General features: G+C 37.9%; 1 protein-coding gene across 8 annotated transcripts; it reads right to left on the reverse strand.

Annotated features, from left to right (window-relative positions):
* Positions 1-2,144: 2,144 nt before the first annotated feature.
* brd2b (bromodomain containing 2b) lies at positions 2,145-22,501 on the reverse strand. Of its 8 annotated transcripts, none has more exons than XM_038276305.1 (12): positions 22,352-22,501; positions 15,669-15,957; positions 15,359-15,496; positions 13,376-13,505; positions 12,968-13,131; positions 12,370-12,864; positions 8,057-8,185; positions 7,341-7,586; positions 6,997-7,250; positions 6,561-6,877; positions 5,000-5,125; positions 2,145-3,634 (listed from the first exon to the last, which is right to left on the reverse strand). In XM_038276305.1, the coding sequence occupies exons 1-12, from the start codon at positions 22,381-22,383 to the stop codon at positions 3,504-3,506; spliced, it is 2,451 nt and encodes an 816-aa protein (XP_038132233.1). In that variant the 5' UTR covers positions 22,384-22,501; the 3' UTR covers positions 2,145-3,503. The 8 variants fall into 8 exon arrangements, with proteins under 8 accessions (XP_038132233.1, XP_038132231.1, XP_038132230.1 ...); XM_038276303.1 differs by having other exon boundaries at positions 7,353-7,586; positions 13,361-13,505; XM_038276302.1 differs by having other exon boundaries at positions 6,570-6,877; positions 13,361-13,505.
* Between the last annotated feature and the right edge of the window lie 1,925 nt (positions 22,502-24,426).

A 24,426-nucleotide genomic window follows, 5' to 3' on the forward strand; every position in this document is an offset into this window, starting at 1 on the left:
TGTTATAACTCTTAATTTTTCAGCCAATGGATGCAACTTATTTCAGATCATTTGTTGAGCTGTACTTGAAAAATACAGTTTATGTGATTGGTCAGTTAAAACTGTAGCAGTTGGAGCAATATATATATATATATATATATATATATATATATATATATATATATATATATATATATATATATATACACATATATATACATATATATATATATATATGTATATATATATACATATATACATATATATATATATATATATATATATATATATATTAGTGCTGTCAATCGATTAAATTTTTTTAATCGCGATTAATCGCATCAATGCCTGAGTTAACTCGCGATTAATCGCATTTTAATCGCAAATTTTTTTTCTGATTGAAAATCATTTAAATACTCTCGATGACATACAAAAAATACATACAGGCTAGGTTTGTGCCAATGTTCTTTTTTTTAAATGAAAACAGGTCACAGATACTGATTTATGCCATAGAAACATATGGCAAGAAGATGGGGAGGCCTGTAGCAAAAAATAACAAATATGTAGCCAAAAAAAAGGCCCTGAAAACAGGCTGATGTAAAAGACAGTCTTTACAGTTAATACAGTCTTTTGAACAAAGACAAGCATTTTACCCTACTGCTATAAAATGTAGTACAGTTAACATTAGATGTTAATTAACCAAGGTAATAATGAACAATTTTCAATCAATACATCAAAATCAATAGACCGAAATCACTAGATGGAGGTAGTCTATGAAAGTTACTTTTCAGACTCTTAACAAAAATGAGAACACACTCACACCCACCCACCCACACACACACACACCCACCCACACCCACACACGATACCGACCTGTGACAGCAAGAGTGCCGTAGCAGATTCCATTTCCCCTCAGTAATCTGTTTTCTCAGCGTATTTCAGGTTGCTACTAGTTACCAGACACTCAACTTGTTTGTTGGTGGTGGGGCTTAAAGAAAAGGCACTAGCGTCACCCAGTGTATGAGCGTCTTTTTTCCTTGAGGAGCTCCGCTCTAGAAGCCTATGAGAAATGCATACACTGGGGGGAAATAGCCCCGCCTTCTCGCAGGCTGCAGCGGGATGTACTTGGAAATTTTTACCATAAAACCACATAGCGTTAATCTCACGTTAAAAAAATTATCGCCGTTAAAATGGCCTCGCGTTAACGCGATAATAACGCGATAATTTTGACAGCACTAATATATATACACACACATATATATATATATACACACACACACACACATATATATACATATATATACATATATTGCAAGAGCTCTTAAAATGGCACAATAAACATGCTTTAATTGGATTTTCGCCAGCCTCTGACTTATAAAACAGCATTTTTTTTTTTTTTAATGACCCTTATGGCTTGCCAACCCTTTAAGGGGATAGTTAGAGCTTGTTAAGCCAATAGATAATAGTATAATAATAATAATAATAAAAAAGACTCAGCAATAGAAGCACAGCTTTCGAAAGACCATTCCAGGCTTAAGTCCTGCTGTGATGTCTGTTGACTCATAATGCTTCTGTTAGGTGGAAACTTCAGCAGCACATCAAGTACTTGGAATAAAATGTATTAACAATTTATCAATATTTTGGGTTGTGGTAACATAGGCTTTATAAATTAATGTTTTGATGTTAGTTTTTTATGTCTGCTTCCTTCTTGATGCCTCAACAGAAGGCTGCTCACACCGAACCTGGTTCTGCTGAAGGTTGCTTCCTGCAAAAATGTTTTTTTTTTTTCCCCCTCTCCACTGTCACTGCAACCATGTTCGGTGTGAGGGATTGCTAAGGAGCCAATGCAATCAGCTGGTTTTCCTTAGAAAACTAATGAAAATGTATTGGCACTCAGTGCCTCCTCCTCACAACTGTCACCCTGAAACAACCCAAGCCGCTATTCAAACCCAGCTTAACTGCTTGACTGATCAGAGGCATCTCCATCCTTCATTCTCATTTTAGATGATGGGATAATCTCCGTAACTAGTAAAGGACACCTTTCAAACAAGTGCTGACCTGCTGAGTTACACCTTAAACTGAAAGCCAACAAATTCCACCTACAAACATTGAAGTGCATCTGTTGCCACCTAGAGGAAATAAGTTACCATTACAAAGAAAATGACACCTTTTTGGAACATCTCCAGCACAATGGGTTTTTAATACAAACTAGAAATGTCAAACAGAGACACAAAACTCACATTAGTCCTACAGAAGAGATTATTGGTTGTAATTTACAGTCCAGTGAGAGTTTTTTCTCCAAGTAAGTAATCAGCTTTACAGGAGGCAGCAGCCTTAAGTGTAAACAACTACTGGAATGATATTAACATGTAAAAAGGGAAAATAGTTGAAAAAAGCAGAAATACATTACTTTGTGCAACAGCAAATACAGTTTAAGTATTTTATACAAGCATTTCTTTTAATGAATATTCAACAGCAGGCTCAAATATTTTTAGTTTTAGGATTCCTTTCTTATAAAGGAGAAACTTGGGATTTAAGGAGGATTTTTTTTTAGCAGCCACACTTTTCAATACCTGCATTGCAACCAAAGTAGTTCTTTGAAAAAAAAATGTTTTAGTGTTAAGATGAGTGTAATAAATACAACATGTCAGAGGCTGAAACAGAAAAAAAAAGCACCAAAGATGTTTCTTTTACAGTTTTTAAGTTAGTGTCATTCAATGAAAATAAGTCTAAATAAGGTTTGAGGAGTACAGTTACTGAATTAGTCAAATCTGAATTATGTGCAACTTGCTGCTATACTTTGCAATTACAGTATGTCAAACTTATTCTATACAGCAATATAAACCCACTACTGTACAGGATTGAAAACTGACTACAGCAGTAATGTCACCATAACACAGGAAGGAACAAATCGTGCTTTCAAACTTTAACTCTAATCAACTTCAGGTTAACAATAAATATGAAAAGCACTACGTGGCTGCTTTTAATTGCCACTAAAACGCTGTTCGACTTAGAACATGAGAAGGCAGCTCAAATCTCTGTTAACATATACGTTCAACATTTAACAACCTTAGAGCTGGCCTTCAAGCTGAAACTAATACTAAATCTGAGAGAACTAAGGCATGTGACTAAAAGTTTGCTGGTTTTAAACTGCTTGTTTGAGAGGATGTGGGAAAAAATAAAAAAAGTTGTTCATCTCTCCGGGATAAACTTAAGTGCCAGCCAATAGCAGATCTGGAGTAAGGCCCGTCTTTCCAAATTACTTTTTAAGTAGCTCCTCCCTCTTTGGGGATAGTAAAAATCTTCTTTATAAAAGAAACATACATTTTTACAGTTATTTACACAGTTGGGGAAAGAGGAAACCAAGGCCTTTTGCATCTTTTTGTCCCACATTCACAACAAATTTAGCGGATTTCTCAGTCAAAAAACAAACAAACAAAAAAAGTTTCAGGGTGGATTCTGTCCTGGGCCAGCCAAGGTCCCTGAGTTATTAAAGTTGTTTTTGTTTTAGGCTTTTGTTTATTAACTCAAGTGGAGTCAGAATCACTTGTGTCCGATGACGAGGAGGAAGAAGAGGAGGAGGAGGAGTCCGAGCTGGAGCTGCTGCCACTGAGGCGTGACGGCTGGTTGTGTGTCTCCACAGCGTTGGGCTTTTCCACTAAGGGAAGAGCAAAAAAGAGTTAGAACGAGTTCTATGGCTGCAGCAGGAACAGACAGCAAGGTGACCCAAAGTTTGTCCGGCAGCAACTATCAAAAAAAATTTCTTTGCACGTCTTAAAGTTTATACAGCCTTATTGGTTTCATAAACAGCGTCTCTAAAGATGAACCAGCGACTTCCACTATTATCCCATCATTCACACTTATTATAAGATGTTTATACTGATATGTTATTCAGAATATCTGCGTATGTTCTGTAATGAACACGTGTCATCTAAAGATAAGGTTGGTGCAGTCTTCAACTTGTTAGCAAATGGCTCTAGAAATAAATGGGCATAAACAGTTATAGGTTGTTTCTGATAGATCAACTTGCCACTCGGACTGGTATGGAGCTGATCACACTGATGATCCATAAATACATAGTGGTATATTCATAGTTATTTGTCATTAAACTATCTAATTTAAAGTTGAATAATGCATTTGTGTGATGTTTTTATATAGGTCTCATACATATTAAATATTCTGGTAAAGACCACAACATCAGGAAGGCCAGCTCTGTGATTGGATGCCTCTGGATTCAGTGCAGGAGGTGGGAAACTAAAGGATCCTAACTAATGAACATCTCTGTTGGATAATGTTTCCCACCCCTTGCATGAAGCTGTTGCAGAACTGGAGAGCTAATTCAGTGACAGACTGCTGCACCCTTAATGCACCAGGGAGCATTATCACAGATCCTTCCTCCCAGCAAGACTTCATAACCACCACTATTCCCAACAACCTCAATAAGTTTTTACATTCATGCTGATTTTGCACAGTTCCTATTTTAGTCATAAATAAATAACATGCTGCTGTCATTTTGCACATTTAATGATGTTGCTGATATGTTTCAAATATCCTTTACTGTAAAAATGTCCACAGCTGTATATTGGTTATTTATTCTCCAGGTGTACAGCATTCATGTTGTAAAAAACACTTTATAATACAGTATTTCATTTGTTTATTTTGTAACTCTTCACTATTATTTTATTCTTATACATTTTTTCTGAGGTCCACATTTGTGTTTAATAATGTTTTTGCTAATAAACACCAGAATTAGCCCATTGTGGGACAATAAAGGGATTTTCTATTCTATTCTGGCTACTTGAAGACATAATTGAAGGAATCCACATGGTGGAATATATGCCTAGAAACATTTTGCAAGATTTGCAATAACATTTACATTTTGTATGGTCCCTTTAACTCTAAAATTATCATTTTATTTGTCTCAGTAATTAGTATAGTATTGTATATTTTCTGTATAATAAAAAGAAATAAAAAAAATAAAAAAAAACACCTTTTGCATTTGAGTAGCACAGTGTTAGCTCACCTTTAGGTTTGGTGGGTTTTTTGACCGAGTTGAGCTGTCCGCTGACATCCTGCAGCCTCCTCTCCAGCTCTCTCCTCTTTTCCAGAGTCAGCTCCTCTTTCGACATGCTGCCTTTATTCTTCACTTCTGCAGGAGACAAATTGATGGCATTACTGTAAGACCTTCATAATCTGTTAACTTGGAATTTTCAAACAACATTTCTTTCAGCAATTTGGTCCTTTGTTAACCGTTTTTTTTTTTCTTAAGTCGTGGACGAAGAGAGGGTGACAATAAAAAAGTATAAAGCTAAAGCAACCACATGACATGTAGTCAACAAGCAAGGACCCACTTCTACCTTTAAATGACAATACGACTATTTTTACAATGTTAAGGATTTTCTTACAGAAAGAAAAACCAACTACATCTTTCTTTTAATGTTATATCTGTAATCAATTTAAATATGATCTAAAAGTTGATTAATATCGTGTAATTAAGTAAAACCAAAAGGGAAACTCCAGATAGGTTGGATTTCTTTATTTTAAATTATATATATCTATATATTTTATTACATCTAAAATGAAGCAAACATTTTGTCTCTTATTTTATCAGATGTATCTTGGCTTACTAGTGTCCCAACTAACTGATTTTTAGAGGTATGAGACGTCTCAGGTGGTTCTTTGCAGTCTTTAGAGCTTGATCAGCTATCCAACCACAAGAGGGCGCAGGAAACTCCGCAGTAAATACCACAATTAACCAGCTACAGCTGCAGTAGGGCAGGGAGGATTAGCAATTAGCAAGTGATGTGGAGGAGGTCATCTCTACACGATAAAACACGATTCAGAAGAAAAGGCCTAAACTAAGCGCACAATGATGCCTTTTAAAGACAACCGCCTGACTCAAATGAGAAACTTTCTGAAAAGCAGGATTAAACAGATAAAATTGAAAACTTTTTACAGAAAACGACTGCAGATCAAGTGACACAAGCTTAGCATGAAAGAGAAGGAACAGGAAAATATCATTTACTATTCTGATACATTTTTCCTCTCCACCTCAGTCAGCATCTTTTTAGCCTCTGATATCAAAGGTAAATCACACTGTCATTTATAAGACTGATTTATTTCAGTACATTTTAGTGTCTTGTTTTTTTTTTTTATATAATATTCGGTCATTCAAATGTACATTTTCTTTAAAATAACACCATCATACAGCTTTGTTCTTAAGTGATGGAGTCGGTTAGATTAATGTAATTGAATGTATTTTAGTGGAGGACACTGATGATTTGACGAAAGGTATGATTAACTTGAATTATAAACTCCACATAAAATGAATGACATTTTCAAGGTAAGACACCATTGTACATTATTACATAGAATCAATAAAGCAATGATTCTATCTTAGTTGCTGAATGTATATGTACTGTATAGTATAAACACTGTCGTCTAAAAATGCACTGTTTAAATGTTTAACTTTTAAAAACTTGATTTAATCCATGCTACACTGAGATACAGCAACTTAAAAACACAAAGAAGAATAAAAAAAAAACATGACCAGCAGGAATTCATTAAATGGAGGCGTTATCTACCTTGCTCACCGTAAGGTTTACGGGGCTTCTTCCTCAGACAGGTCATGACGTAGCGCTCCAGCTCCTTCAGCGTCGACGGCTTCAGGGTTTCAAAGTCGATCTCAATCTCCTCCGGGTTGGTATCCCTCAGAGACGGCTCCCTCGACTGAATGATGTGAACCACACGGCCGAGCTTCTCACCCGGTAGCTTGTTGATGTCTAGGCTGAGCTGACGCTTCTCATCATACGTCATGGGGACGATCTCTTCCTCTTCCTCTGAGTCGTAGTGGGGAAGCATGGAAGTAGGAAGAGGAGGGTAGAAAGGTTTTTTTGTGTTTCTGGAGGAAACAAAAAAAAAAGCACGTGTCAGATATCATGGTTTTTTCAAGGCGTTTTCTCATAAAAAGGAAAATAGTTAGATGAGAATTTGAATTTAAATAGTTTGCCTGCTACTAACTTGTTGTTTTTATTGCTTTTCTTTGTCTGTGCTCTCTTTGCTTGTGAAACACCAGCTCTGGCAGATTTACTCTTTAGCATCTTTTCAGGCATCTTCCATTCCTCAGAGCCCGCTCTGCTTCTGACGCCTCGGCTACGCTTTTCAATCTTCTTCTTTTTCTTCTTCTCTTTCTTCTCCTTTTTCTCCCTCTTTTTCTTGGGCTTGACAATGGGGCCTTGGGACAGAGCAGCCAGCTGCTCATGCACGGCCCTGAGCTGTGAAAAAAAAGAATAAATTAGCCTCTAGTAATGATGTTTTGAGTGCGAGATAAAGAACGATGAAACAAAGGGAGGTAGAACACTTACTTGTGTACACACCTGATCCTGTAACTCAGCCAAGCGATGTGCTCGCTCCTCCTCGCTATCGGAGCTTAGGCTGCTCTCGCTTTCCTCACTCTCACTGGTGGGGTCACTCTCAGAGGTGGAGGATGAGGAGGACGAGGAGGAGGATGAGGAGGACGAAGATGATGTTTGATGTCCAATTACAGACATGGCTGTGTGTTCCATTTGTGGTTCGTCCGGCATCTTGGCAAAACGGAACTCAAAAACATCCTTAGGAACAGAAAATCAGTCCATCATTTATCAAACAAAGCAGTGGAGATCAGGGCTGCAACTAGTGATTATTTAGCAAATCGATTAATCGGTCAATTATTTTTTTGATTAATAATCAGGAATCAAAAGATTCCTTGAGGAAGACTTTTTGCTAAATTAAACCAAGCAAAAATAAAGCTTTTCCTATTGAAAAGTTCTTGATAGAGCATTATGACAGAAAAAAATAATTTTATCCTAAATGCAAAAATGTTTTTTTTTTTTTTTTTTTTTTTTTACAATTTTGGTATAAGTGCTGCTCAAGGTGGGTTGATCTGTCAGCTAAATGCACATTTTAGAGTCTCTATACAGTTAACGATTCATCTATTACTTCACTTATTACAATAATCAATTTATCATGATGAATCCAATTAATTGTTTCAGCCCTAGTGGAGATAAAGCCTGGATAGTCAGAAAAGGGAAGATCAACTCACCTGCAGCTTCCTCGCCATCGCTACAACATCGTGATCCGGTGGATTGTACTTGTAGCAGTTGGAGAACATGAGTCTGATATCGCTGGCAAACTGTTGGGCATCCCGGTACTCACGGCAGTCCATCTTCCTCTGATGCAGAGTTGAAAAGAGAACAATTTAATTCCAAACACTCAGGAATCTTACAACATCCCTGAAGTCAGTCTAACTAAACTTTTTAAAAAATTGTAATGCATTTTCATTAGTGTTGCATCGATACCAGTATCGGGCGGGGCCCCAATCCAGCACCAAAATGGTGGTATCGGTATCAGCGAGTACCAACAAATAGGGCACTGATACCATTTTGAGAGCCAAAAGTTTATTCAACACGTTCACTTTGTATTAGTCTTATCCTGCTTCACAAAGGTAGGCAGCAGCTCGACAAAGCCATACTGACAATTATTTTACATCCAAGTAGCATGCAGTTCTTCATATACACACACACACACATCAATTTCAAACAGATGGTATCGGTATGGTATCTGTATCGACCAATACTGCACAGCCAGTTATCAGTTATTGGGGCCAAAAAATGGCATTGGCGCAACACTAATTTCCATAAAAGGTGAATTACCCATGCAGAACGTTGCATATTTTAGCCCTTCTACTGCTATGTACAGTAAATACAGATCAGAATTATTTACAGGAGGAGAGAAGTTATTGGAGAGAAGGAAAACAATAATTTAGAATTTGCAGCACAACAGAAACAAATGACAAAACAACAGATTTACAACCTACAGATGCACAGATAAATGTAATATGTAGCTTTTCTTAGCATAAACATTGTGCCTATCAACTTAAAAGAGTGATCTAATCCTCAGGAGCTACGAAATGTTTTACTTCCCAAAGCCCCGTGTTTACAGGTGCTGGTCATAAAATTAGAATATCATGAAAAAGTAGATTGATTTCAGTAATTCCATTTAAAAAGTGAAACTTGTATATTATATTCATACATTACATACAAACTCATATATTTCAGATGTTTATTTTGTTTAATTTTGATGATTACAAATGACAACAAATGAAAATCTCAAATTCATCATATCAGAAAATTAGAATATTACTGAAGACCAATAAAAACAAAGGATTTATAGAAATGTTGGCCAACTGAAAAGTATGAACATGAAAAGTATGAGCATGTACAGCACTCAGTATTTAGTTGGGCCTCCTTTGGCCTGTATTACTGCAGCAATGCGGCGTGGCATGGAGTCGATCAGTCTGTGGCACTGCTCAGGTGTTATGATAGCCCAGGTTGCTCTAATAGTGGCTTTTAGCTCTTCTGAATTGTTGGGTCTGGTGTATTGCATCTTCTTCTTCACAATACCCCATAGATTTTCTATGGGGTTAAGGTCAGGAGAGTTTGCTGGCCAATTAAGAACAGGGATACCATAGTCCTTCAACCAGGTACTGGTAGCTTTGGCACTGTGTGCAGGTGCCAAGTCCTGTTGGAAAATGAAATCTGCATCTCCAAAAAGTTGGTCAGCTGCAGGAAGCATGAAGTGCTCTAAAACTTCCTGGTATGTGGCTGCGTTGACCCTGGACCTCAGAAAACACAATGGACCAACACCAGCAGATGACATGGCACCCCAAACCATCACTGACTGTGGAAACTTTACACTGGACTTCAAGCAACGTGGATGAAGTGCCTCTCTTCTTTTCCTCCAGACTCTGGGACCTTGATTTCCAAAGGAAATGCAAAATTTACTTTCATCAGAGAACATGACTTTGGACCACTCACCAGCAGTCCAGTCCTGTTTCTCTTTAGCCCAGGCAAGACGCTTCTGACGCTGTCTGTGGTTCAAGAGTGGCTTGACACAAGGAATGCGACAGCAGAAACCCATGTCTTTCATACGTCTGTGTGTGGTGGTTCTTGAAGCACTCACTCCAGCTGCAGTCCACTCTTTGTGAATCTCCCCCACATTTTTGAATGGGTTTTGTTTCACAATCCTCTCCAGGGTGCGGTTATCTCTCTTGCTTGTACACTTTTTTCGACCACATCTTTTCCTTCCCTTCGCCTCTCTATTAATGAGCTTGGACACTGAGCTCTGTGAACAGCCAGCCTCTTTAGCGATGACCTTTTGTGTCTTGCCCTCCTTGTGCAAGGTGTCGATGGTCGTCTTTTGGACAACTGTCAAGTCAGCAGTCTTCCCCATGATTGTGTAGCCTATAGAACTAGACTGAAAGACCATTTAAAGGCTTTTGCAGGTGGTTTGAGTTAATTAGCTGATTAGAGTGTGGCACCAGGGGCCATCAATTTTGAACCTTTTCACAATATTCTAATTTTCTGATATGATGAATTTGAGATTTTCATTTGTTGTCATTTGTAATCATCAAAATTAAACAAAATAAACATCTGAAATATATGAGTTTGTATGTAATGTATGAATATAATATACAAGTTTCACTTTTTAAATGGAATTACTGAAATCAATCTACTTTTTCATGATATTCTAATTTTATGACCAGCACCTGTAGTTTTAGAAGGTTCAAAATCTACAAACCGAGAAAAGGCCCAAAGTAAGACCCAGGGCATGTCCAGAGACTGCATGTCTTTCAGCTGACCTGGGAATCCCTTAAGGATTCCACCAGGGTTCCTACAGCATATGGCAAGTTAAATTTAAGTCTTTTTAAGACTTTTTAATGCCACTTGAAATAAAAATTTAAGACAAAATTTGCAAGAAACACAAGAAAAACCCGCTTGCGACAACCCAAACGTTTATTATAACATAAACCACTGCACTAATGTTTCAAATTTTGAAAAGCTTCCCATATAGGAAGAAAGCTAAAAACACACAAATGACAGATATATTTTAACAATTATTTAACTGAATTCACAAACTTTGTTTTAGCAGGGAACAAAACAAATCTGTTTTAAAGCCACAACATAACCAGTGCTAAGTCTTTTTTGCAGTTATTTTTCTTTGTATCGTTTTCTTAGTATGTTTGATTTGGTGATAAGTGGAGGCGTTGGAGAGACAATGGTGGAACTAAACTGAGAAATAACCGCTGTTTCTCGGTAACTCCATTTTGACGCTTTGTGTTTCGTGCTTCGCATGTGTGACTCCTCTGCCTTAATTCCCATCGTTCTGAGCTTGAATGACTTCTTGTACAAAATACACCGTGCCTCATGTATGTTCCCTGGTTTTAGCCAGAAAAACTCTTGGCTGGAGCCAGTTTTCGTTACATTTATACTTGCTCATATTTTCCAGACAAAAAGTAAATGGTGCATCTCCCAAATGTCCCGGCAGCAACAACGCTTTTATTGCTTCCGCTATCGGGACGGAACCAAAGATGGAGAGCCATTATTTTTTTAAATAAAAAAAAAAAGGGTCAATTTTAATGTTTTATTTAGATCACAAAAATAAATCATAATAAAAACAATCCTATTTATGATGTTTTGAAAATTAAGACCTACGAAAGACTGATTTAAGACATTTTAATACCAACTAAGGCCATAGTTTTATTTTGAAGAATTCAATGCCTTTTAAGACTTTTTAAGGACCCGTGGGAACCCTGTCCACATACTTGCAAAGACTGCGTATATAGTGGGAGTCTGTGTGCATGTTTCATCCTTCATACCGATTCCAATATTTCTGATGACAAATACCTTCACTTCCCCCATTGCTAAAGCATCATGAGCAGAGTTTGCCTTATAACTTTACAAAAACAAATAAAATGAAGTCCAGAAGGGCATCTTTCCCCGCTTTGTACACCTGCCAGAGAGGTGGGGAGAGTGGCTGAGACGCAATGGGTGTTGAAAGAGGACACTTGTCAGCTTGGTGTAGTAAGGCACCGCGTATGCGATCGTAAAAGTTTTGCCCTAAAAATTGTCTCAAACATGAGAAAAAGATTGAAAGAGAAAGGAGTGAGCTTTGAACACGACCTATACGGAATAGTCCTTTACAAATAAACTTGCCATGCCATAATCAGCAAAGGAGCAAAAACAGAAAGACGATACAGGTGTAGCATAGAATAAAATAAAATACAATTCTAATGCTAATTCCTGTTTGTTAATGGTTTGATTTTCATGACATGTTTTCATAGTTGCAATTAACTCTTTCCAAAGAGAAACATTTAAACATTGTAATGAGTGATTTAGAGAGCAGCCTGCAGCAGCCAGACTTCTGCCACATGGCAGCTTGTCTCAGAGAGATCTAAAGAGGTCAAAACACACACAGTTTAAAGTATTATGCTAACAACCCCTTCTATTCGAGACAATTAAACTTTTTTTCCCCCCAACATCCAGAAAGACAGCTGATGTTCAGTTTAAGAGTTACCTTGATGGTGCTGAGGTCCATGGGACACTTGATGATATCATGGTAGTCATGAAGTCCAAGCGCTGTAGCGTCTACAGGAGTGTAGAAGGGCCATGCATAAGCTGCATGTTTCTTTGACAGCATCTCTTTCAGTAGCCCGCTGCAGTATCTCAGCTGTGAACTCAGTTTGCCTTTCTTGGAGAGCTGAGGCTGAACGGAATCAGGCAGGTCCTTCTTTGGGGGTTTGATAGGACGTCCACTGCCCACCCTGCGACCGGTCGCCATCATTGGCTGCAGGAGCACGGGACCACCGGAGCTTCTAACCAGGCCCATTCCAGGTGGGGTCTCCAGGTTCATGCCTCCCATGGAGGACACGGTGTGCATGGAGCTGTCATGAACTTGGCCCCCATGTCCTCCTTTCCCCAAGCCCACCATGTGCGTTGATCCTGACATGCCAACAGTAAAACCCAAGGTAGAGGGGGTGGTAGTATCTGCTTTACGCTTAACTCCTTTTTTCTATCAAAAGAAATAGAAACACATTTTGGTTTAATCTACTCATAAGTTTAAAATCTTATGTGTTATTCTTTGAAATGATTCTAAATGTTGTAATTTTCCATACCTTAGTTGTAGGCTGTGTAGGAGGCAGACCCATGATGTTAGCTGGAAGCAGACTTTTGGTTAGAACGGTCTGAGGAGAGTTAGCCAACATGGAATCTCCTGTATCGGAGGAGGAAGGTGAGTAGGCGGACTGGGACACCGCTGGCACCTGCTGGGCCCGTGATGCTGCACACGAAGCAGAGTCATAGAGAACATTAGGGGAAAACTAGAGAACAAATTCTGTCCAACAGCAAAAAATATTTCATAGTTAATCAGGTTTAATCAATATAAGCTAAATACTGATAAAGAACAGAAATGAAACTTAAAATAGAATTTCATCAGCAGGAGCTTTATTAAATGCCATGTAATCTAAGCTGTTAAACTCTCAATCTTAATTGGACTTCACCTAACTCACTGTTAGACTTCCGACCTCTTCCTCTGCTGTTCTTGTTCCGAGGAGCAGGAGGAGGGAGCTCAACTTCCTCTTGGGGCATCTGAGCCACTTTCTGCAGGAAGATCTTCTCCAAGGACTGAGCCATCAGCACAATATCATCTGTAGGCTAAACAACAAAACATTAAAAATGTTTTGCTAAAGAATTAGACGACATAACATTTTCTTTTTAACAGGTTAAGGTTTATAACAGATTTTCAAAGATACAAGAATCTAGTATCCTCTCTTGGAGTGTCAATAAGATACACTATATTGCCAAAAGTATTTGCTCACCTGCCTTGACTCACATATGAGCTTAAGTGACATCCCGTTCCTAATCCATAGGGTTCAATATGACGTCGGTCCACCCTTTGCAGCTAGAACAGCTTCAACTCTTCTGGGAAGGCTGTCCACAAGGTTTAGGAGTGTGTTTATGGGAATTTTTGACCATTCTTCCAGAAGCGCATTTGTGAGGTCGCACACTGATGTTGGACGAGAAGGCCTGGCTCTCAGTCTCCGCTCTAATTCATCCCAAAGATGTTCTATCGGGTTGAGGTCAGGACTCTGTGCAGGCCAGTCAAGTTCATCCACACCAGACTCTGTCATCCATGTCTTTATGGACCTTGCTTTGTGCACTGGTGCACAGTCATGTTGGAAGAGGAAGGGGCCAGCTCCAAACTGTTCCCACAAAGTTGGGAGCATGGAATTGTCCAAAATGTCTTGGTATGCTGAAGCATTCAGAGTTCCTTTCACTGGAACTAAGGGGCCAAGCCCAGCTCCTGAAAAACAACCCCACACCATAATCCCCCCTCCACCAAACTTTACACTTGGCACAATGCAGTCAGACAAGTACCGTTCTCCTGGCAACCGCCAAACCCAGACCCGTCCATCAGATTGCCAGATGGAGAAGCGCGATTCGTCACTCCAGAGAACGCGTCTCCACTGCTCTAGAGTCCAGTGGCGGCGTGCTTTACACCACCGCATCCGACGCTTTGCATTGCACTTGGTGATGTATGGCTTGGATGCAGCTGCTCGACCATGGAAACCCATTCCATGAAGCTCTCTGCGCACTGTTCTTGAGCTAATCTGAAGGCCACATGAAGTTTGGAGGTCTGTAGTGATTGACTCTGCAGAAAGTTGGCGACCTCTTCGCACTATGCGCGTCAGCATCCGCTGACCCCGCTCCGTCAGTTTACGTGGCCTACCACTTCGTGGCTGAGTTGCTGTCGTTCCCAAACACTTCCATTTTCTTATAATACAGCTGACAGTTGACTGTGGAATATTTAGGAGCGAGGAAATTTCACGACTGGATTTGTTGCACAGGTGGCATCCTATCACAGTTCCACGCTGGAATTCACTGAGCTCCTGAGAGCGACCCATTCTTTCACAAATGTTTGTAAAAACAGTCTGCATGCCTAGGTGCTTGAATTTATACACCTGTGGCCATGGAAGTGATTGGAACACCTGATTCCAATAATTTGGATGGGTGAGCAAATACTTTTGGCAATATAGTGTATGTCACAGTGAAATAGGATTAGTATTCAACTATGATGGCTATTATACATATGTATTTTTTGCTGATGCAGTTTCTTTGATTTTCTTTTTTCATTTCTCAAAACATCGCCACCAAATAAGAAAAAAAATCCCAAGACAGGATAAATAAATCTTTAAAAAAAAGCAAAGGTTTTAGTTGCAGCACAACAATGGAACATGATTAAGAGTAGTTTAAAAAGTTAGGTGATCCATTGGCTGTTTATTAGTATCCGTTTGTTTCCAATAAAACATTTTTAATGTACACATCAATACAGTCAATTAATTCTGGTTACAATTCTTTCTATTTTTGTTTTCTGTGAAAAGATGTCAGCCCTCATCATACACATTATAACATTAACTTGTGCCTTCAGTTTTTCCTGAACAATTCTTTGTTTTTGCTTTGGGTTTTACATAAATGTGCCATCTCTCAATAACTTCATCACTACTTACCTTGTTGTAGATGTAGCAGTTAGTAAACATTGTGTTGAAGTCCTGTATGCACTCTCCAGCAGTTTGGTAAAAGTTATTTTCCAAACGCTTCTTTATCGTCCCCATGTCCATGGGCTGCTTAATGATTTTATAATAATCCTGAAAGAGGTGAAACAATGATTTTAAAATGTGTAAGAACATGAGCAGCATTGTAAAGGAGTTAACAATTTTTTAGAGAAATAAAAAAGGAAGCATTTTGTTTTATTAATGACATCCTAGTGCAGACAGTGGAACGAGAAGTGAAAAATATCCGTTCAAAGATGCGACCTACCGGCAGGTTTAGCCTGTAGGCGTCCACAGGCTCGTGGAACGGCCAAGCAAAGTGGTGTCTCCACAAACACTTAATCAGGGTTTTCTGAAGGTACTGCAGCTGGTTGGTGATGCGGCCTGGTCGGCTGGGGTCCTTCACCGGAGGCTGGGGAGGGGCAGGGGTGGCCTGGGTCATTGTATGTGGCAAGGAGGGACTCTCAAAGTCCTCATATAGAAGGGAGGGCTTGCGAATGCGTTTTCCTGAACTGCAGTGCTGGTCCAACATGCTACTCGACAACCCAAGCAGAGAGCTGAAATCAGAGATGGAAAAGCCAGAGGAAAAAAAGGCTGAATGCTCTGTAGGAATCCAAGATACTCTGGATCGACTTTTCTATACTTGGCCTATTCATTCACATTATTCGCAGGGAAAGAAAAAATGTCCCTCCCAGTCAAATAACCTACCCAAGAAACTGAAATGCATCAACAGAATGCTACTTTTAGCACATTCCTGGGAAACATCACTGCACCAAATGGGGCTCCAAATCTCTGCTTCAGATAAAATAAAAATAAAATAAAACAGCTCTTTTAATAGAGAGAAACCCTAATTATAGAAGACAGCAGGATTTACAGTTTCAGATGAGCTAGATATTCTACTTCACTTCCGTGCATATAAAGCTTCAATTGGCATATTTTGTATTTGGTATATTATGTTTAAAAAAGAAAAAAAAAAATGTGTCTAATCAGAAGCAATTTTGATCTCTAGCAGGTTTTGTATATAAGTGTTCCTATGAACAGTTTTCCACTAAAGGCTTAAGAGCTTTAAATAATAAAAAAGTAAGAGGCCATTCATGTCAGTGTCCTTTACAAGGCACAAGATCTTCAAATTTTCCATGATTTATCATGACCATATATTGTAAAGACAGTTTCAATGATCCCAGACGTAGATCACCCAATCAATATCATTAGGAAAATGTCAGGTCAATCTTAATTCTATCAGGTAAAAGCCAAAACAATATACCATAAATCTAAAGGGATCAAATGATGCATAAACACAAAAAAATACTGAGGATAAAAAAATAAGCCTTCCAAATCAAATGGACACAAAATCTAACAATCTTCTTTCAGTCTGATTAAAATGCTAAATAATAAAGGTTTTAAACATCTTTAAAAGGGTCATGTAAAAGGAATAATCAGTTTCTGGTAGACTAAAGAAAAAATAAACAATAAAAAAATTGCAAAAAGATACCAAGCTAAAAGCTGCATCTTTCTATTTTTTGTTAGCAATAAAATTGCAGGACGTAAGAAAAAGAATAATCTTACCTCCAAGAGTTCAAATATAAAAAATTATAGTAAAAAGATCTGATATTCTGTGCAATAGGGATGATGACTTGAAAATTAAGACTAAATTGAGTCTTTAATATAAATTGATAGACTGAGAGATCCATGTTTAAAAACATTAATAATAATGATTTCTAAAAAGATAATGTTATTAGTGTTTTTACTATTTTTTTAAATGAATGAAGATTTACCAGACAAATTCAAATATGATTACGATTGATGTTTACAGGTTTAATAGTGTCCTTTACAGTTCAGTTAAAGTAAATGTCAACAACTCAACATGTGATATATTGACTGAGGTACACACCAGGGCTGCAATTAATTGCTGATTGATTAATCTGTCAATATTAAAAATGGAATAGGAAAGGGTTCGTTAAAGTAGATTTTTTTTTTTTTTACAGAATTAAAAGAGGTGAAAGTAAAACATTTCCACTTGTGGAGTTCTGGAAAATGTTGACAGAAGTAAACTTTTTTTTTTCCTTAACTGCAAGGTTTTCTTTTTTTATTTTGGTATAATTACCACTCCAAGTTGGTTGCTTTGTCAGCTAAAGCCATGTTTTTAAAGTATACTCCAGTTAACTATTAATCCATTAATAAATTGTTTGACCATTATTTCAGTAGTCGATTAATCTGATTTAGGGCTGCAACTAACCATTATTTTAAAAATCGATGAATCGACCGATTATTTTTTCAATTAATCGATGAATCAGACAAAAAATATTTTTTATATTAACCTCTTTATTCCAAAATAAACATTTTAGACAGAACAAACAAGCACACAAGTACAGGTTGCTCATTAACTGTACTGGTGCAATATGAAAAATAAACGTTTGTGTTAAAACTACGCAAACTTACATGAGAAATGTAGCTGGACATCCCCAAAAGATAGGGTACTTTGTTTCATAAAGCGCATAAAAAGACATTTTTATTTTTAAAAGCCCCTAAGGGGTTCAAACAATAGGTCCCCCCATTTCAACAAATTAGTTTTTTTTAGACTAGAAGAATTCTGCCTTTTAAGACAGGAAAGTATAGCAGTTAAAGTTGCTACTTGAGAAAATACTCAACCATAGAGATAAAAATAGCCCTGTGATTCAAATTATAAATTGTATTTGGAATAAAAATGAGAGAACTAGGGGTGTCAGACATGTTCACAAGTCATTTTTTGCAAGTCCAAGTCAAGTCTCAAGTCTTGAGAGCGCAAGTCCAAGTCAAGTCTCAAGTCTTGAGAAGGCCTGTCGCAATAATCAATTAATCGCACAAAAAATTCTAATCACTTGATTCATTTAAAAAAGTGCAACAATTTTCGTGCTTGCTTGTTTCTCCTTGTGTTTTCATCTCCGTCACTGAGACGGTATAGCTTAAAGGTCGCTATTATATCTATGGAATTATCATTATCTTGAACTGCTAAATGAAAAATACAATTAAAAAAAGCACACGCAAAATTTTTTTCCAGATAAATTTTGCATTTTCTTACAGTATTTACCTGACATTTGTGGTTACAACTTTTTCTAGTTTTAGCAGTAAATGTCTGCTCTTTTATTGAAAATGAGGACTGTGGAAAAAAAAACAATCACAATCCTGCTGTCCACGTACTGTTGCGTCAGTGACGTCAGTGTGTTGCACAGGGGAAAAATATGGTTTATGGTTTTCTTTCATTTAAATGTTAGTTTTATGCTTTGCATGTTTGGAGAGGAAGATATGATTTGTTTTTCTTTGTATTTTCTTCTTGAGCTTTGCATGTTTTGATGTTTATTTTTTATATGATTGTTTTCCTTTATTTTAGACTTTTGAATTTTTCCTGCATGTTGGGTTGTTTTGGTTTGTTTTTCCCTTGTGACAATCCATGCGCACTGGACTGAAGTAGTTGTCTGAGGAGGCGGAGTGCATTAATTGCGCTGCGTAATGCTGCGCTCAGGTGTGAGCAAGGGCTGATTAAAGCCGACATAAAAGGAGTCTGAAGGAAAGGAGAAAGAGAACGGAATCTGCAGGTGACAGAGACGGACGCGCTGCCAGGGGAGATGCAGGTGGGATCCGTGCGCCAGGAGGGCGCACAGATGGGGCAGAGAAGTATTAGGGCAGAGGAGGAACCTCGCCTGTAAGTAGCGCTCCCCCTCGCTTAAAGCATAAACAGGCATATATCTTCCGACGGGGTTTTGGCGCGTGGATGCTGGCGTTCTCCTTGCTTCTCTTTTTAGCTGGATCGGTCTGGTAAGGGGTTTGGCACGCTAGGGAGTGGAACAGTGCTGGAGCGCCGCAGAGTCTGTGGATCAGCCAGTGGGTGCTCCTGACCGATCACTCGCACCAGAAGCAGCATAACAAGCGGAGCCCAACTTCCAGCCTGTGATTTTTAAGGAAAACTCTTGAATTTTAGGTTTTATCAGGAGAAGAAAAGGACTGTTTTATTATGCCACTTTTGCTGTGGCTTTTTGTATAAATAAAACACTTGAACTTGAGTGCTTCACGGTTTGGGTCTTTGAGGGTTTTTTTTTTTTTTTTTTTTCTTTTTACCTCTTCTGTGTGCGGGTAAGGCGAGCGGCGATCAATCAAGTTAGTAAAACAAAAAACACTTGAATAAGTGTTTTTACACTGGAATAAAATATTGTTCACAAGTCGGAAATCACGAGTCTCAGTCGAGTCTGAAGTCCTTTAAATGCAAGTCTAAGTCGAGTCTGAAGTCATTAAATATGCGACTTAAGTGCGACTCGAGTACGAGTCACAAACTCGAGTCCCCATCTCTGAGGGGTGTTAAAAAACACATCCTCCAAAGACAAATATTTACATGGGAATGTGGCATATAATTAATTGACATATTACTGATCTTGCTGGATTTTATGCTTTACTTCCATAAATTGCAGGATCTTCTTTACTTTATCTTTGCCAGAAGATTTAAACTTTAAAAGCCTTGCCCTCATAATTTGCAAGTTAATTTATTTATAAAGGCTGTTTTAATTATTGTGATCAATTTGCGCCGTCAATCCCGGTGCATGCGCGCTTCATTTGCAGTCTGGACGCTGAAACATCCTGCGGCTCTGACTGCAGCGCTGAGAGTGATTCCTGCTGGAGAACGGGGTTGGGATGGGGGAGGCGCCCCACGGCAGCAGCTGCTGCTGCAGGACAAGAGTAGGAACGATACATGCTTTCACGTAAGAGTCTCCAAAAGCCGCCAGTGACACCATAAAAATCTGCCAGATTTGTTGCTAGTCGGGTCTGAAAAGTCGCTAAATATAGCGACAAAGTCGCTGAGTTGGCAACACTGCGCACCTGCAGCGCTGGCTCGCTCTGCCGTATTTTTTTTCTTCCCCCGTTTCAGTCAAGTGGCAGTGATGACGGCAGCGGCGGATGACGCATTAACCGCGCGACACAACTAATCGATGATGAAATTCGTTGCAAACGCTTTTAAAAGTCCATTTTTATCGATTCGTTGTTGCAGCCCTAATCTGATTGTTTCAGCCCGAGCACACACATAAAAAACACATAATTTATCAAATAAAATTATTACAATACAACATGTGATTTGAAGAATTAAGCAATTCTAGCAATTTGCTCCTTTTGGTATAGATTTTTGTAATTTATCGTATGAAAAATGAATGAATAAGCCTAGATCCCTACTGTCTTAACAGCGCTGCTTTTTGAATATCTAATTTAGCAATTTAAGAATATATTTAGAATATATTTAGTATATCTTTATGTTTTTTATGTAAATATTTACATATAAATCTCACAATTACACTGGCAATACCACAATAAAATAAACAAGCTAAAAAAGTAAAATACATTTAGAGAAATAATGTTTAAGCTTAAACTCAAGGTGTGCAAATTCTATAATTCAGTTACATTATCTTTTTAAAATATCAGTAGTAAATCACATTTAGCTTGTTACGGCTGTTGTTTGGGCTCCAACCACTTGACCGTTGACAGGGGTCTTTAAAGTTTTCCAGGCCAAGGACCCCCAAACTGATGGCGAGATGGAGTGTGGACCCCTTAATATATTGTATGAAATAGTGTTATAGAAAACTGGTCCTATAGTTACTCTATTACAGATGGAGTCATGTAACTAAAGTAATTTCGTTCTGGGATTATTAAAGTATTTCTGATTCTGATTCCTGGTTGATGGGACAGGTGTTGTGAATGAAACGGTGCCCAGGTTTGAAAGAGCTCCTGTGTGTCGCTGAATGTGTGCATTGATGACTGAAAGACATCTTCTGCCTCCATTATCAGTTTACTACAGTGTCTTGAATTCATGTTAATGTGGATTTAAAGACATTTCAATTAGTAGAAAAAATTGCAGGGGGGAATATATATATATATATATATATATATATATATATATATATATATATATATATATATATATATATATATATATATATATATATAAAAATAAAAACAGTCTAATCAACCAAAGGTTTAGCAACCCGCACGCAGTACCTCCATGGACCCCCTAGGGGTCGCGGACCCCCTGTTGAACACCTCCGTCCTAGTAGATGGTTTGTAATAAACTCCAAAATCAGTGAGTTAAAGTGCACAAAAGTTTCACACTTGAAAAAAAAAAAAAAAACAAGACCGATCTGATGCGCAAGTAAAGGTTTAAAACATAAAAAAATTAATCAATCACAAGACATTTTTGCTTTAGTTAGAACAGCATCGATCTTCAATAGAAATCGTGCTGCAGGATTTACACCCTACCAGCTGATGATGGCCCCGCCTTCACAGTTTGTAAACACACACCTTGAACAATGACAGAACCGTACAGCGGACAACAATATTACTAAACCTTCTCATCACCAGAGCCTTAACATCAATATCAGTAGACTGCTATTCCCATTTTGAAGCAGCACTGAAAAACCATTCAGATCTAAATGATGAATTCTAGACACCCATCAGTTTCCTGAAAAATGCAACGATTCGTTTGGGAGCAGTCAGTTTATTCGAAGGCTAATAGTTAATGAATTCCTATTTTAAACCAGATCATTCTGAAAAGTCATCTTTACGACACTCGCATAGAGATGGAAGTTAGCATTCCCCGCCTGACTGAGCAATGAATGAGCCGCCTGACTGAAAGCCGGCGGGGAGCATCCTGCTGAGAAAGCCGATGAGGCTGCAGCTGTCATCTACCTGCACTCCGACAGCTGCCTGTGAGCGGATAGTTTATACAGACATCGCATGACTAATTCCAGATATGCACTAATGAGTATTAGCTAATTCATGCACGGATCATAGCAGGCTCTGATAGCTAGCTAGCTAACTCCGTTTGTATTGGTTTAGAAAGCTAACGGTTCCGCTGATCATGGGAAAATAGTCCGTTATAACGGTTAATTAAGGCTTGTCAAATACTATACATTAGCTTAAAGATATGTCTGAAAGTACCTGTCTTGAGGTGGGTTGACGGCCGCTTCCATTGGGCTGAGGGCGGGGTGTTATTAGCATCAATTTCTCTCTCTTTTTATACCCCGTAGACGCTACTGTTCAACCTGACAACCGCTACGCAGCTCCGAAATGAAATGGCGACTGGACGCTTCCGCTCCAATCTGGTAAATACTCGTCACGCGGCAGCGTTACGTCCATTCGGTGACGTAGGAAGCGATCTGGTGTTCCCATTGGCTGTCTGCTGATGTCTGTCAAACACACCCAGTAGTTCACGGAATAGCAGCTGTCATGCTGTTCTGGTTGCTTTGTTTTGCAGGATTCACACACAGCAGGCTTCCTACTGATGGAATTGTCTTTTACATGCAATATATGTTCTCTATGATCTAGGCTGACCAGCGACGTTAGGATCCAAACAACCTAAGCATACATAGTTGAGGGTTGCTTCACGTTTTACAAGCCAAAACCAAAATTTGATACATTCTAATGAATAAAGCATATATATATATTTTTTTTTTTACTACCGTCAATGCAACTGTTTAATATACCTTTACAAAGTCAGGCTTCAAATCCTCCTAAAATGTCTTATGTAGGTAGTGAGCTTCATTTAACTTCTATCCACACTTCCATTAATAAAGACTGGATAAAAAAAAACAGTATCCCAATAGAACTTCTCCCAACAAACAGCTATTTGTGTTTTTTAGCAAATAAAGATTAGCATCTCCACGCAGAAGAGAGAACCACGTGGCTTAAATAACAGACATGTAGTCATCTCTCCAGATACTGACCCCACTAGGATCCACCAGTCATTTCTCATGAATTATTAAAGCATTTCAAACTAAGTTTGTAGCAGGCATGGGAAATGTAGTATTGTGGTTTTCAATGGGGAACTAAATAAAAATTAAAAAACAAATAAAAACAAAAAAGATATAAGAAATGAAATCAGTTAACCTTCAATTTGAATAAGAAGCAAACCATATTTAAAAAAGGGCTTTATTGTTTTGATTGTGTTACATGAAGCAACCCAAAAATTTGAATAACAAAAATAAAATGGAAAAAAAAAACTTCACAGTACACACACATATGAAAGGAAAACTCACAAATTCTCTAAGCAAAATAAAATGCACAGAAAAACCAAGCAAACTGAGCTTTTCTACATCTGATTCACCAGCTAGAGCAAACATAATTTCTTAAAACGGACCAGTTTTTTTTTTTTTTTTTTACATGCAGTAGGTTCTGACAGATCCCTTTCAATACCTTTTAGTCATACATCAGCAGGTTTCCTTTGAATTACTGTTTGTTATTGTCTTGATTAAATGAAAGTATCAAAAAAGTCCCTTCAGACTCTTCAACTTAAATCTATTGTGGGGAAGATTTTGAAGTAGTTTCTTAGAAAAAGATCCAGACCAAAAACATAAAAAAAAAACATGTTTTCAAGAAAAAGAGCTTCAACTAGATCTTTAAATTTAACCATGTGATAAGTAACATTTAAACAGTGAATGTGCTTAAAGTAACTATGAACATTGTGAAGATTAGAGCCAGTCAAATAATCAATCCAATTTTATTATTTTATGCTATGTCCTTGTGAATCTTTTTTTTTTAATCCATTAGAAGGTGTTACACCTGTAAAAAAACATACATATTTCTAATTAACTATGGTAATATTGGTGTTTAAAAAAATACCGCAAAACAAAAAATGCGACAAAAATGATTTTTCTTTTCTCTAAAAGACATTTTTCAGACTGATATTAATGTAGTCTCTGAAGTTGATTCACTTGTAAAAAAAAAAAAAAAAAAAAAAGAAAATGCTGACCAGCTTCTACTGGTTTGGGTTAGACTGTTATATAAGGGACAGATTTACATTCCCTTATCTATAAATACAAAAAATGTTCAGGCTGCAGTAGGTGTTTCTTTATCAACACAGTGGATGCAATTCTGGCTATTAGATATATTTTTTGATGAACTTTTGGAATGGAAAAGAGTAAAAGGTGTGACAAGTAATATCTCAGGCTTGGTGTGAAGCAGAGTCAGGCCCCGTCCACACGAAGACGAACCCTGGCCTAAACGCACAAATTTTT

The sequence above is a fragment of the Cyprinodon tularosa genome, unplaced genomic scaffold, assembly GCF_016077235.1.
Source record: "Cyprinodon tularosa strain WSP-4 unplaced genomic scaffold, ASM1607723v1 ctg124, whole genome shotgun sequence".
Taxonomy (NCBI): Eukaryota; Metazoa; Chordata; class Actinopteri; order Cyprinodontiformes; family Cyprinodontidae; genus Cyprinodon; species Cyprinodon tularosa.